At 49.9% G+C, this 15511-nt stretch overlaps 1 protein-coding gene across 1 annotated transcript; it reads right to left on the bottom strand.

Annotated features, from left to right (window-relative positions):
* Nucleotides 1-6157: 6157 nt before the first annotated feature.
* Pdyn (prodynorphin) lies at nucleotides 6158-7840 on the bottom strand. The gene is made up of 2 exons (XM_048349375.1): nucleotides 7709-7840; nucleotides 6158-6781 (listed from the first exon to the last, which is right to left on the bottom strand). The coding sequence occupies exons 1-2, from the start codon at nucleotides 7838-7840 to the stop codon at nucleotides 6158-6160; spliced, it is 756 nt and encodes a 251-aa protein (XP_048205332.1).
* Between the last annotated feature and the right edge of the window lie 7671 nt (nucleotides 7841-15511).

The raw sequence follows: 15511 nt of genomic DNA, 5'->3' as shown, positions 1-15511 counted from the left end.
CACTTGGGCCATACCTCTACTTCCAGCTTTTTGGTGCTTCATTGAGATATGAGTCTCACTGACTTGTCTTCCCCTGGTCAGCTTTGAGGCATGATCCTCAGAGCTCAGCCTCCTGAGTAGCTGGGGTTATAGATGTGAGCTGCCAGCAGTGCCTGGCTCCTTTGAAGTTTTTCCTGAATTCATCATGCTGCCACTTTTTTGGGGTGGTGGGGTATAGTGGCCAGAGGATCAAGTTCCCATCTTCATTCTGTTTATTCACAGAGGGCTTTTAAAGAGAGTCACTCACATCAGGGAACACATTAAATGAAGGGAAGTAGCCCCAGCAGTGGGTAACTGGCAGATTGCATGTGGGCTCTGGGTCTGAGAATCCCCCAGAGCCCCCAGAACTCTGTTAGCATTTACTGATTGGAATTCTGGGGCCTTTGTAAGCCAATTGGTTGAAATACATTCGCCACATTTAAAGCAACAGAAACATCAACAATAATAATGTAAGCATGTAATAATGTCAGTTCACTCCATAGGAAAGTGATCACATTATTTTCCAGGACTATCAAAAGTGCAAGTTATTAATATGGACCACCAGAGCAGAGTCACACCCTGGGACCAACTCAGTCTTTCTACCCAATCATGAAATGCTTAAGGAAATTGTGGCATAGCCCAATTTTGGGCTTTTATGATTGCACAGATTTTTTTTTTTTTTTTTTTTGGCCAGTCCTGGGCCTTGGACTCAGGGCCTGAGCACTGTCCCTGGCTTCTTCCCGCTCAAGGCTAGCACTCTGCCACTTGAGCCACAGCGCCGCTTCTGGCCGTTTTCTGTATATGTGGTGCTGGGGAATCGAACCTAGGGCCTCGTGTATCCGAGGCAGGCACTCTTGCCACTAGGCTATATCCCCAGCCCGATTGCACAGATTTTTAAGACACACTTTTAAAGAATGTGTTTTAAAATGCTTAAGACATAATATTAAACCAGACATGTAAATCATTCAGTGTTCAGAGACAAGGCACAAAACCACCCTGGGAAGAGCTATGTTAAAGCATTCATCAAAACTATGTCTGAGAGATAAGACCCAGCAGGACATTTGTTTGCTTTATTGGAGGTTTATGTATCAATACTTATGCCTTACCAAGCTTGCCCTCCCCCCAGCAGCCCCCCCCCCGCATTCAGTACATCAGTCCAAAAGAGACTTAATTGGCTTCAAATCTTCTTAGTTGCCTTGTTTCTGATATGATGGTTACACATTACAACACAGTCTGCAGGTCTAGTGTGATCAAGCTCTTTTTGTGCCTCTGTGAAGCTCCTTAGAGCCTTTTCTGCACCCACACCGGCATTTTGCTGCACTGCCTCAAGCCATGGCACTAAAGCCACTTCCTCCCAGAGCCCCCAGCCCCCCAAGGCCAGGCCTCATCTCCCCACACTGGCAGCTCTTAGTTCCATGGGTCTACAGGCACTGGGACCCCCTGCGCCTCCGCCCAAGGTAGGGCTCAGCATGCATTCATCATCTGGCCCCTGACAGTTGATTAATTTTACATGAACATTCTTAATGCTTTCCTGGACTTTTTCAAATGTTCTCAAATGGGCCAGAGACATGGTAATCTGTCACATCAAAAAGGAAATCAAGTAGGAATATTCCCCAGGGCACTAAAAAGAACAATTTGATTTGCAAAAATCTGATTTATGCACTTCCCAATTATACATCTTGTATGTAAAGCAAGTCTCAATTCAGAGCATTCTTTTCCAAAGCTCAAACTAGGAAGCCTCCCTTTCCAAGGCTGAGATGGCGGCATGGGAAGGAAGGGTGGCAGGAGGCCTTCTTGCTGAGGATGAGATTCTCAGTGGATTTCTCCAGCATGATTTCCCCAGCCGCCACCCGCTTCTAAGAGCTCTCCCCTGCCTGGTAGGAGGTTGCGCACACAAGAACCACAGGTCTTGATGTCAGATAATGACCCTCCTGGACTGAGAGCATCGTACCAGGGGTCACAAGTCCAGATCTTTTCCAGGTCTCTATCTAATCTATCTATCTATCTATCTATCTATCTATCTATCTATCTATCTATCTATCTATCTATCTATCTATCTATCTGTCTGTCTGTCTGTCTGTCTGTCTGTCTGTCTGTCTGTTTGTCTGTCTGTCTGTCTATCTATCTTCTGTATACCTATCTGTCTATCTATCATGTCTCTATTTTTGTGGTACTGGGGATTTGGACTAGGGAATTTGTCCTTGCTTGGCAGGCAGTCTGTTACTTGAGCCATGTTCCCAGTCCCCCCCCCCCCCCGCCTTTTTTTTTTTTTAAGTTTTTGTTGTTATTGGATCTTAACTCAGGAGGGGCCTAGGTATTCTCTCTTAGTTCTTTTTCACCCAAGGCTGGTGCTCTACCACTAAGCTATACAACTCCACTTCCAGCTTTTTTGCTTAATAATAGGAGATGTGAGTCTCATAGACTTTTCTGCCCAGGATTGAAGCTCAATCCTCAAATCCTCAGCCTCTTGAGTAGCTAGGATTACAGGCATGAGCCACCCGTGCTGGGCTCTGGTTTGCTCTGTGTGTGTGGGGGGGGGGGGGGTCCTGGGGTTTGAACTCAGGACCTAGGTGCTGTCCCTGACCTTTCATGCTCAAGACTAGCACTCTTCCACTTGAGCTACAGCTCCACTCCTGGCCTTTGGTGTTTAATTAGAGATAAGAGTTTCATGGACTTATCTAACTGCACTTTGAACCATGATCCTCAGATCTCAGCCTCCTGAGTAGCTAGGATTACAGGCGTGAGACACCAGTACCTAGCTCTGGTTTGCTTTTTGAGATAGGATCTTGCACTAACTTTGTCCAGTCTGGCATTTCTGAAGCTGGATTTTTCCTATCTCTACCTCCTGAGTAGCTGGGATTATAGATATGCCATACAGTCGCCCAACTACACTGAGCCCGGTCATTATTTGTGACAAGATGTAGATTATAGGTATGATGATGCACCAGCACTGGAAAGGCCAAAAACCTTACAATATTATCAACAGCATGTGATGGCGGGAAAATGGATCCTGGAGGGGTCTCAGCCCCTCTGTGGCTGGTTAGCTGAGTTGGGACCACATTTAGACTTCCAGGCTCTGGGCTGTCTGTGGAGCTCCTCTTCTCTAAGTCCACACAGTGGGCGCGACTATCAGTAACCCAAAGCACTCAGCTTCCTAGCCCTGAGCAGGGGCCTGCAGGAGCCTGGAGCGGCCATGAGAGCCCAAGAGGAAGATGAGGCACGTGTTCAGAAGGCACACTTCCTATCAGAGGTGAGGAAGGAGCCGAGGACTCCCAGGGTTCAAGATGAATGGGCTTGACTCAACTTAGACAGAGACAAGACAAAGCGTGTGGGAGCGTGCCATGGGTGGGAATTTACATACTGGAGGAGTGATGATAAACCTTTGTTACAAATCTCCACAGCTAATGGGAGGTGTCATGGAGTCAGAGCATGAATCAAGAACGCCCCGATGATATCTCTTAGGGAACCATTGTTCGTGACATTGTTGGAGGGATCTTTCTTGTCCTCACTTTGGGGCCTTTAATTAGCAGACAAACCTCTATCACTGGGTTCGTTCCTGTGCAGGGCTTGGAGTTGAAGGGCAGATGTGGGGGAGGGGGGGAAGGACTACCATTGGGATCTCAGGGAATGTAATGATTGTCATGATCATTATGACAGGATTTTCCTCGCCAATGATGGCGTATGGTGTTGTCGTGGAAACGGCGCACTTATTAGTAACCTGCTTTTTTCAGGTTCCCTGGGAGCTGGCATTCCTTAGGCAATGGATGGCTGCCTGCTCTGCCGTCTCTGCCCTGTGGCCTTGGCACAGGGACAAAGGATGGGGCTCTCGGAGACTTGTGGTGCTTTCGTTCCTCTTTCACATCTGCCCCAATTTTGTCTCCACAGTTTGTGAAAATGATCTTGTTGAGACCTCTGGTGTGTGGACAAGTTCCATGTGTTCATCTGAGTGGTGGTCACACAAGTGTGTGTGTGTAAAAACACACTGAGCTTCACACTTCAGATAAGGACGCGTTATAGCACATATGTTCTAGCACCATGAAAATAGGCTTTTTTTTCCTTTCTTTTCTTTTCCCTCCCTTCCTCCCTCTTTCCATCCCTCTCTCCCTTCCTTTCTAACTTCCTTCCTTCCTCCTCTCTCCTTCCTTCCTTCCTTCTGCTGGTACTAGGGCTTGAGCTCTGGGCCTGGGTGCTGTCCCTTAAGCTTATTCATTGGCACTTTACCACTTGAGCCACACCTCCACTTCCAGCTTTTTGGTGGCTAGTTGGAGATGAGAGTCTCATGGACTTTCCTGCCCAGGCTGGCTTTGAACTGCACTGCAATTGTCAAATCTCAGCCTCCTGAGTAACTAGAATTACAGACATGAACCACTAGCTCCCAGTCACACTCCTTTTTCTAACATGGCCCTCTGTGTATGTGTGTGTGTGTGTGTGTGTGTGTGTGTGTGTGAATAACTATATGTGTGTATATAAAAGGCAGGTTTGTGGGTGGATATAGATATTCATTTCCTAGCGCTCTTTTATGCAAAAGGTCTTTTCTCTCCAGAGATTGAGGCTCATGTATATGCACACATATGCACATGAGTGTGTGCATGTGTGTGCTCATGCACACACATATCAGCAGAAGTAGCAACATCTTTTATTTATTGTACTGGAGAAGCAGGAAATTACACAGGCTTATTAGAGACTAAGCAAATTCCAACTAAGTTGGATAAATATTTTGGCGGGTTTTTTTTCTTAAAAGCACACAAAATAAGTCTAAAACCACCTATACATTTCAGAACACCACATGAGACCTGGGGGCTGGGCTCAAAGCACCCATTTCACTTCCCATCCAGCCCCATCTCCTAGATCTACACACCCAAGCATAGTGCATGGGGGGGGGGGAGAGAGAGAGAGAGAGAGAGAGAGAGAGAGAGAGAGAGAGAGAGAGAGAGAGATGAAACCCAGGCATCAGGAGGTCTTTGCCTCTGTTTCTGGAATATTTGAAGAACTTCATTTGGCCTCAGACACTCCATCATTTCATTCATCTTCCTGGTTTTATTTGGAGACGTGAGAGGAAGGAATTACCATGAGGGTTGAGGGGACTTTCTTCCTTTCTATCCGCTGCTTTTGGATTCCCTTACCCAATGCCCAGGGCATATGCTGGGCCAGATGGCTTGGGTTCCTGGCAGTCAGCGCTGCTGCTTGAGAGCATGGTTGTACTTAACCTCATCAACAGCACTGGGTTTCAGTTCGTCATGGGGTAGAAGTGAGATACCGATCAGTTTAATTAGTTTAATGAGGGCTGTGGGAACTGGTCCACATTTTTTAATTTGTTGCACAGAACAAATTGGTCTGACTGCGCCCTCCTTATGTATTTCAGCCTTCAGAAGGAAAAGTTCTCTCTGTGTGACTCTATCTCTCTGTGTCTCTGTCTCTGTCTCTCCGCCCCCACACCCCCTTCACCTAGGATCTTTCCCACACCCAACCGGTGCTGTCCAGGGTGCTGACACAAACTGGTGTTCAGGGGCTCTGCGCTTCTTTTGCTTAAAACTTTGGCAACTTAGAAGAGGCAAACTGGATATTTAAGCCATGAGAAAGCCTGGACTCTCATGTCGGAATTCCTGCTCAAGAAAAGGCAGTGTTCATGCTGTTTAACCTAACAAGTAGTATCCAAGGGGGTGCCAGGGAGATCTTTAGGAGTTTCAGGATGCAATGTTTGGGTTTTTCTGTGTGATTTCTGCCTTGGTTTTAGGTTCTGTCCTGTATGTGTTTGTCTTTTGAGATGTGTGTTGGCTCTCGGCATGGGGAAGGCTCAGTTTTCTCTTGAGAAGGACAGGATCAGTATAGCTTGGAGATCATAGATGTGCAGGTACCAAGAACACATCTCTGGGTTCCTGCATTTGGGGAGGGTGGGGGGGGGGGGACACAGGGGCAGAGTGGAGGAGCAGAGAGCAAAAGCTTCTGGCAGTGGTCGTTTAGAAATCTAGGAATCAGAGCCAAGCAGTGGTCCCAGGGAGATGCTAGGCCCTGAGGCAGGAGCAAGGGGGCTGCGATCTGAGGTTCTGTGGCCAGTGCTGGACAGCGCGCAGGGGCGGGCACACAGCAGGATGAGGGATAGGGTATCGCTCCTGGCTCCATGGCGGCAGGGAGGGGGCGGTTACACTTCAAAAAGCTCTTGGGAGTAGGCGCTGGGGTCCTCCTGAGACCGAGTCACCACCTTGAACTGGCGCCGGAGGAAACCGCCATAGCGCTTCTGGTTGTCCCATTTCAGCTTGGGACGGATCCGCCTTAAGAAGCCCCCGTAGCGTTTGTACAGATCCTCATGGCCCACTCCGTCCCCCTCCCCATCCTCCTGCCCAGCCACCTCTGAGCTTCTCTTGGGGTATTTGCGCAAAAATCCCCCATAGCGTTTGACCTGCTCCTTGGCACTCTCCTCTCCAAAATCAGGCATACGGGCCTCCAGGGCGCCATTGCTCAGCAGGGTCTCCCCCGTCCCCATCCGCCCAGAGTCCCCTCCCTCCCCCAGCCTGTCTGGGAGTCCTCTGAGACGCTGCTCCTTGGCCGGCATGCTGGGGAGGCCTCTGCTTTTCTCCAGCTCCTTCAGGAAGGGCCCCAGGAGCTGGGCCAGCTCGCTGTAACCTTCTTCCAATGCTGCCTCCCTCTGCAAGCCATCATCACTTCGGAGCCCACGGGCAGAGGGGGACACGACAGGCAGGAAGCCCTGGCATCTGCCCCACTCCTCAGAGGGCAACAAGGCTGCCTGGCATTCCAAGGAGCAAATCTGCAAAAGACCCGGACATCACCATGGTCATGTCACCCCCACCAGAGAGTATCAAAACACCAACCTTACCTCCCTGCCTCCCCAGCTCCCCAATCCCCAGCCCCTCTTCAAAATGAGCCACCTGGACTAAGCACCTGGCTACCCATTTGGATGCCCCCCCCAAGGCACATAAAGGGAGGAGATGTTGTGCCAGTGTGACAGATGAGAAAATAGGCTTGGATAAGCGGAATCACTTTCCAAGTTCACCGAGCTACAGGTGGCCAGACCCAAATGTCTCAGCGCACCCTGGGGTACAAAGGATGCTGCTAAGACTTTATACACAGGGGCTGAGTAGTGCAAGTGGCAGGAAGATTTTATGTGAGGGGCACGGGAGGGCTTGTCGGGTCTGGGTGGAGAGAATTCAACCGCAGTGCTGACCAGGGATCATGAAGCCATGGGACGGGACTGAACCTTGAACCCTGGCTGTCCAATGCATGAGTCCTCTGGTTCAACCTCCCAGACGCACATCCCAGCTGAGAGACGTCAAGACCCAGGGGAGGGGATGTCAACAGATCCTGGAAATTGGGGGCAATGGACACAGCTCTCTACAGGAGAGTGGCTAGGTTTGGGGGTGCCATGAACCCCAGAGTGAGAGCCCCGTGAAAGTTATTATGGAACAACTGACTGCAACACCAATACCTCATGAACAACACCCTGTTGCCAGGCATCCAACTCCCTGGAAACCTGAGTTGGTCCTGGCTGGAAGAAGCCCATGGTGACAAAGACAAGGGTGCAGGTGGGCACTAGAAAACAGCTGGCCAGCTGTCCACAGGGCAGGACAAGCCTCACAGGGGTGGCATGAGTTCAGGCCAGGTACAGCTGCCCCAACACATGGGCTCTCCCCTCAGGACTCCACACACAGCGGGACCCAGGCCCAGAAGAACCTACCAGGGGGTTGATGGGGTTGGCGCCATCTTGGGTCTTCACTGCACACAGGGAGCAGCGGGACAGGCAATCCTCTGTGGCCACAGTGGAGAACATGAGGAGACAGACCACTGATGCCAACGCCTGCCACATCATCCTGCCACCTCTTCCTGCTGGGAGGGAGCAGGGCAAGGCTGTGAGAGCTGGTTGTGCTCTGCAAGGTGAGTTCTGAACCGCCACCGCTACCTCTTACTCCTGCCCAGAGCACTGCAAGGCAAGCATTCTCCTTCCCATTCGAGAGAGTCCAGGGAATGGTAGCTTGGGGAATGAAGAGGGAGGATGAAGGATGAAGCTAAGGATCAGCAAGTGCAACGCACCTTCCAGGAGCTTTGTGTGTTCACAGTCTGTGAGACAGTTCGGCAAGGTGGGAGCTGTTACTTTCATTGGACTCTTGGGGAAGTTGAGGCACAGGGAGGGAAGGGATAGTACCTAGATAGGAAGCAGAGAAGCTAGGACTTGGTCTGCTCATCTTCAAATCCTGCTTGATCGTGTCCTGCTTGATCGTGTACCACGTGGAAAGATCCATGCTTTCCTGGGTTCTCTGAGGCCCTCTTTGTGTTGTCTTTGTCCTCTGTGCCCTGGGCCAGTTTCCCCCCGCCCCCCCCCCCACGACTTTCCCAGTGTTGAGGGTGGAATCCAGGGCCTTGTGCATGCTGGGAATGCACGCTACCACTGGACTCCACTCCCAGCCTCCTTTCTGCTTTGCAGTTTCTGGAATTTTCCTTGCCTATTCCAGCATGACTACCTATACTGTCCATTGTTTCCCCTCCCCCTCAGATCCTTCTCTTTTCTCATCTTGAAAAACTCTACTCAGCACAAGACTTCTACGACCACAGCCACCAGGTAGTCAGACCTGGTTCTTCTGCCTCACTCAAAAGCACCCTGAGTTCCACTCTGTACCCCAACACTCAGCTCTGAGAGCCATACCACATCCAATTGCTTGTAATTCCCTTAATGAAACCATCAGGCTCTGTCCCACTCCTGGGCCTTTGCACATGCTATTTCCTCTCCATAAGACACCCTTCCTCTCCTCTTGTTACCTGTCTCCACCTGTGGAGAGGATACAACTTCCTGTTCTCCCCTTAACGTGGAGCTCTTCTATCACAGTGCACCGCTCAATAATTGGTTGTGTGAACATCTAGACTCTGGCTTCATGAAAGCAGGAGCTGTGTTGTCTTTTCTCCATAATGCTCCCTCTGTGTTCCTCAAACAGGCCAAGCTTATTTCTGCCTCAGTACCTTTACTCCTCTTTCTCCTTCTTCCCCCCTCTCTCATGCCAGTACTGGGGCTTGAACTCAGGGCCTGAGAATTGTCCCCTAGCTTTTTTTAAATTTATTAATTGAACACAAATTTTTTGACAAGGTGTTGTGCAAAAAGGGTACAGTTACATAGTAGGGCAGTGTGTACATTTCTTGTGAAATCTTATGCCCTGTTTTTCTATCTCTTCTCTAGGTCATGTCCCTTAGCTTTTTACCTCCAGCTGGCACTCTACTTACTACTTGAGCCACAGCTCTACTTCCAGCTTGTTTCTGGTGGTTAATTGAAACTAAGAACTACAGGATTTTGCTGCCCAGGTTGGTTTCAAACCACAGATCTCGGCCTCCTGAGTAGCTAGGATTTGTAGATGTGAATTAATTAGATATCACGTAGCCAGTGATGCAGATGATGGTTGATTTCCCTCATGACCCTCTCAGCACCTTGTTTGATATTTGTTTGTTGGTGCTGCCAATTACTGTTCCCTTTTTTTTTTTTTTTTGCCAGTTCTGGGGCTTGGACCCAGGGCCTGAGCACTGTCCCTGGCTTCCTCCTGTTCAAGGCTAGCACTCTGCCACTTGAGCCACAGCGCCAGTTCTGGCCATTTTCTGTATATGTGGTGCTGGGGAATTGAACCCAGGGCCTCATGTATATGAGGCAAGCATTCTTGCCACTAGGCCATATCCCCAGCCCCTACTGTTCCCTTTTGAGGACACAAACCTTGGCTGTCATATCCCTTGCCATATCCCAACAACTAAAACCCTGGCCAGCACACAGTAAGCCCTCAACAAACACTTTGAAGATGAGTCACTGTGTCCCAGGAGTCTGTTCAAAGTGGTGCCTTTCATAGTGGACTCCCAGCGTGGCAAATACAAAGATGCAAGCCCATCTTGTGGGTGAAATGTGCAGTTCCCCACCATGGAGGTGTGAGGTTCCAGAGACACCCACCCCGGCTGGCCAGCAGGGGGCTCCACTCGCTTCCCTGCCTGACCTCTCACCTCTACCTCCCATCTCAGAGATGGTGTCCTCCTTTCTTCCATGTTCCTGCAAACTGCTTTGCTGCTCAGGGGCTTGGAAAAAATCCCACCTCAAGCCCAAGTGCCACACCATATCCTGGAGCTAGGTCTCTTCTCCAAAGGTTCATGGTGGGTTTCCCTAAGAAAGCTGGCCTCATAATGATCCTAGTTGCCATTCCTTGGCCTCAACTTCTGGAAGCCCCTATGCTGCCTCACCAGCAGTGAGGTGGGCACTTCCACCATGGTCAAATGCCAGGACATACTGGAGTGGCAAAGCTAGGGAACTGGGCCAGTTCCCTTTTCCTCCCTCAACTTATGAGCATGGGGGGGCTGTATTTGCAGGCACATAACTGTACACTGTACTGGGCACACACACCAGCGGTGATGGGGAGCCTCGTCACTCCCACTTTAGAGATGAGAAAACAGGTGCCCAGTGATTCTGGCAGATCTTCTGAGGTCACAGGGCCTCAGGAGCAAGCTCAGGCCCACAGACCTCTCTTGGGCTTGGGGTACCCTTCTGGGAAGCTCAGAGTAAGAAAATTCAAGGCAATGGCCTCGGATCACCCTGCGTGTCTTTGCTGCCCTTGGGCTCTCTGGCTGCTCTATCAGTGGCTGAGCCGATTAGTGTTCCAAGCCAGTGAGCTGCACTGTTTACTGGGAGACACAAAGCAGGTGGCCCATGTTTTCTCTGACACCAGCGATGGCTGGGCTGGCCTGTTATAGGATTATAGCGAATTACCTCCCTGGGGAGGGGAGCCTGTGCTACTCCGTAACTCCTGAGCAGAGGTCTACACTGCCAGGCTGCTAGGAGAGGCCAACCTGTCTATCCTGGGCAAAACTGGTACCAGCATCCTTATCCCCTACTCATTGAATTTCTAGTAACGATACAGCCAACAGATGGTAATCAAGTGTTCACGGGGCTCTGAGCAACTCACCTGGGTGAGCTCACTCACACATGTGCTCAGCAATGCCAGGGACTAAGTGCTACCACTGTGTCCACATCACAAACCAGGAAGCTGATGCTTGCCAAGACTTCTGAGCCAGGCTGGAGAGCCGGCTGTGTACAAGGTGGTCTAGCTCTAGAACTCTCCTTTTATTAAATCAGCCATGGGGCTTGAACTCAGGGCCTGGGTCTTTGAGCTCTTTTGCTCAAGGCCAGTGCTCTACCACTTGAGCCACAGCGCCACTTCTGGTTTTCCACTGGTTAATTGGAGATAAGAGTCTCTTGGACTTTCCTGCCCCAACTGGCTTTGAACCACGATCCTCAGATCTCAACCTTCTGAATATCTAGGATTACAGATGTGAGCCACCAGCGCCCAGCTAGACCTTTCTTCTTAACCCCTCACTACTGCTCAGGTCTCCCAGTCCTCTGCACCAGACTAATTTGTTCTCCAGGGTTCATATCAGCTTCTACCTGCTTCTAGAGTGGCCTCCAATCTGGTCCTCTTTGACCTCACCCCCCCTCTTCCAGGAGCTAGGGGACTCCTCATCACAATGAGCTAACTGAGTCCCAGCCCTGCCCCAGGCTCTACTGCCTCCAGGCATTTTGCTAGGTGTTCACTGGGTGCCAGGCCCAGTTCTCCATCCTGTATATATCTTCATGTGAGGAGGTCCTTGTTATAGATGAGGAAGCAGAGGCACAGCAACCTCAGAATCTCTCCAGGATCCCGGCAAGTGCCCAGGGTCCAGGCAGCTGGGTGTGAGTTCTGCTTGACTTAGGATTCATGAGGTCACCTGTGATCCCACAACAAGGACCACGTGCACCAGCACCAAGCCTTTGTCCATGGGAGTCCTGTGTCCGAAGCACCTTCCTCACCTACTCATCCCCTCATCTGGCTCTCACTCTGGTCTAACTCTTCAAAATCCATTCTTAGCCACCTTCTCCAGGAAGCTTGTCTGGATTAAGCCCCTCCTTTGAGCTCTTGCAAAATCACCTCTTCTATTCCTTACTCCATTAGCAGAAAGGACTCTGAAAGTGCAAAATCCCTGAGGGGAAGGTGTGTGTGTGTGTGTGTGTGTGTGTGTGTGTGTGTGTGTGTGTGTGTGTGAAAGGTATAGAAGACAGTGAGATCTATAGATATTCAATAATATTAGCCCTCGAGGGCCAAAGTAGAGTTTGTATCTGTTCTAAATACAATACAAAGATCAAAGAAGCTTGAATGATTGCTGCATGAATAAATAGATGGATAGATGGAAAATAAATGAATAGATGGATGGGAAAATGAATGAGTGGATTGAGGATAGATGGATAAACTGACAGGTGGATGAATGGATGGGTGGGTGGATTAATAAATGGGTGGGGGACCTGTTTGATGGATGAATGGATGGGTAGATAGATGGGTGGATGGAGGATGAATGGGTGGATAGATGGGTAGATGGATAAGTGGATGGATGGATGGATGGATGGGTGAGTGGATGGGTAGATGGATGAATGGAGGAAGAGTGGATGGGTAAATAGATGAGAAGATAGATGAAGATGGGTGGATTGATAGGCGGATGAGTGATTGGGTAGGACTATGGGTGGATGGAGGATGGATGGGTGAGTGGATGGGAAGATAGATGTGTAGATGAGTGGGTGGATGGTTGGGTAGATTGTTGAGTAGATAGATGAATAGATGGATGGATGGGTGGGTGGATGGATGGATGGATAGGTGAATGGATGGGTAGATGGATGAATGAATGAAGAATGGATTGGTGAATGGATGAGTGGCTGGATGAGGATGGGTGGATGAATTGATAGGTGAATGAGTGATTGGGTAGGTGGATGGGATGGAGGATAGATAGGTGAATGGATGGGAAGATAGATGGTTAGATGAGTGGGTGGGAGGATGAGTGGATGGATGGATGGAATGATGGAGTTTCAGCACCTCATACAGGGAATGAGAGTAAGCATTCTATACAAGTTTGTTAAGCAAATAAACAGGCAACATTTCTAAATTGGGATATTTTTGTGTTAAAAAGAAGTTGATCTCCAACTTGTCTTGAAATGAAATAGAGTGGAGACATTGGTCCTGCATCCCATTGTGGTCATGGATGTACATGCCGTCTGGTTCCCCCTGGCTCTGAGAGTCATTTGCAGCTGCAAAAGTTGGCCAGTAAGGACACAGCACCCAGACAGCCTGGCACGGGCTCTCCCTCCCCGGGGCCTCACCAGGTCACCTGCCATCGCCCAACAAAGACCCAGGGCACCCTGCAATGGGCTGCTGACTCTAGAAGCCTGAAGAAGCGGCATGGGCAGGAAGGGTGTCAGTGGGGAGGAAGGAGGGAGAGGTTCTGATTCTTTCCTGGCCCAGCAGCAGTTTAGTGACATGGGTTCAGGTCCCATCCCACCACTTCCTACAACTCTGGGCACATGACCTGCCTTTGCTGTGCCCCTGTTTTGTTTTCTCTTCTATGAAATGGGAATAGGGAAAATGCTTCAGAACATTGTATAAAAAGGAATTGAGACTCCATGTTTGGAGCACCAAGCCTGTGCCTGGCACATCTGGGTGCTTTAAATAATTTAGTATGAAGGCTGCAGTCCAGGCTTACTTGGGCTATTGGGGATGGAGGAAAAGGCTGGATGGATGGTAAAAGGCTTGGCGCACACGGTGGCGCACAGACCCGCAGCTGTTCCCATTCTTGACCATCCTGAGCTTCTCAGGAGCCTGAGAGCCGCACATTGCCCCTTTACGTGTGTTAGTTCCAGTCCTCACTGCTAGCCTAGAGCTAGGTCTGTTCACACCCAGTGTGCAGAGGAGAGGAGCCTCACTGGTCTTTGCAAAGAGCGATCCCACATGGCAGGTGGCAGGGTGACCCACGCAGGGACTCGTGTGGCCTATGATGGAAGGACAGATTCCCCTCACAGACCTGTGGACCAAGAGGCCTCACAAAGAAAAATCTCCATGCTTGGCAGTTCATGTCCTCGGCTTGAACTCAAGGCACCGTGTGACAGCTCAGGAGAGAAAAGAAAGATGGGCTGATGCGGTTGGGATGACTTTCCCCTAACAAATAAAGACAATGGGGACTCAGCAGCCATCAGAAGTGTCAGCTGATTGCTTATGTACATGGGCTCATCCTGTGCTCCTGCTGTTGGTAGAGAAGCCTGACGGATGCAAACCCCGCTGCTCCTGTGGAGGTGTCTGTGTCTCTCATTGTTTTCTGGCCATGAAAGCATCATTAACTGTTGAAACAAAGGCTGAGTCCAGAAATATTTACTATCTGGCCCTGCCAGAGAAAGCGTGCTGACCTGGCCTTCATTAACTTTAGAACCATGGTATGGTCCGAATAGCTTTTCAGCTCATTTTCTTGGGTCTCCAGGCACACAGACCCATTATCAAATAATAACATAGCCATCACCTGCTGGCAGGTGAGACGGGTTAATTGGGGGAGAGCCAGGCTGCATCTTGCCCTCCGTGAGCCCTGGGTTTGCCTGGTGTTTTTTCATTCTCTTCAGGCCAAAGCCCAGAGGCCCAGGGGACCTGTCGAAGCTCACCTGGGAGTTTTCCCTTTCTGTGGGAGGGAAACACATGAACTTGGGTTCTAAGCACATCCCAAGTAACATCTCTGCCATAGCCTCGGTCTCCCCCATCTGTGAGTAGGGCATCCCCTCCTGCAAGGACTGTCTGAGACACTGTTCTTGAAAGTCTGCACACAGTAGGCTTTCCCCGCTCAAGGCCCAATCTCTCTGTGAAATTTCTACATTATAGCCAACCAGGGCTCAGAGAAGCCTTAAGCATTTTTATTAAAAAAGCCAGCATGGAATAATAATGGCTTGATTTAACATCACAATTATCTCTGGGAGCGTTTTATCGCATCTGATTATCCCTATTTGATAGAGAAGGAAATGGGAGAAGGGAGAAATGAAGTCACTTGTTTAAGGTCACATCGTGAGTCAGGAGGGACCTGCAGCGCTCAGGCTCCCACGCCAACAACGGTGACTCTGTTGGGAGATGTCACTGTCTCTGTGACCCTCCGATGACAACCATTCCAGCAGCTACCAAGCATGGTGCTGTCGCTGTGCTGTGCCAGGCCCTAGGATTCTGGTGGGCTGAGAGCTGGGCTGTTATTTCAGGATTGGGCTCCAGGGACAAGCTGTAGACTCTATGGCACAGTGACTCCAGGGCACATGAGTGGTACAGTGTGTGTGTGTGTGTGTGTGTGTGTGTGTGTGTGTGTGTGTGTGTGTGTAAGCCCTTTGTTGTGCGTTTTATATGAATTATTTCACTTTTGCCCTCAAGAGATTCCTGTGGGCTGGGAGCTATTAGTCCCATTTTCTAGCTGGGGAAAACAGGCTCAGAGAGGTAAAAGGATTCCAGCCAAGAAGTAAGGAAACGAAAGTAGGCTTTAAAGCCTATCTGCTGACGACACTCCACCAACCAGTCTGAGGTATAGGGATACACAAAATGTCCTTCAGGTTACAACCCCCCGCCCCCCTCCCCATGCCCAGAGATAAAACCATGTCAAGAACTTTCCCTCGCTAGAAACGTAAAGTTCATCCTTGTGGGTCTCCTGCAGG

The sequence above is a fragment of the Perognathus longimembris genome, chromosome 6 (assembly GCF_023159225.1).
Source record: "Perognathus longimembris pacificus isolate PPM17 chromosome 6, ASM2315922v1, whole genome shotgun sequence".
NCBI classification, from domain to species: Eukaryota; Metazoa; Chordata; class Mammalia; order Rodentia; family Heteromyidae; genus Perognathus; species Perognathus longimembris.
Note: the sequence above shows the minus strand (reverse complement) of the source record. Positions and strands in the feature narration are given on the sequence as shown.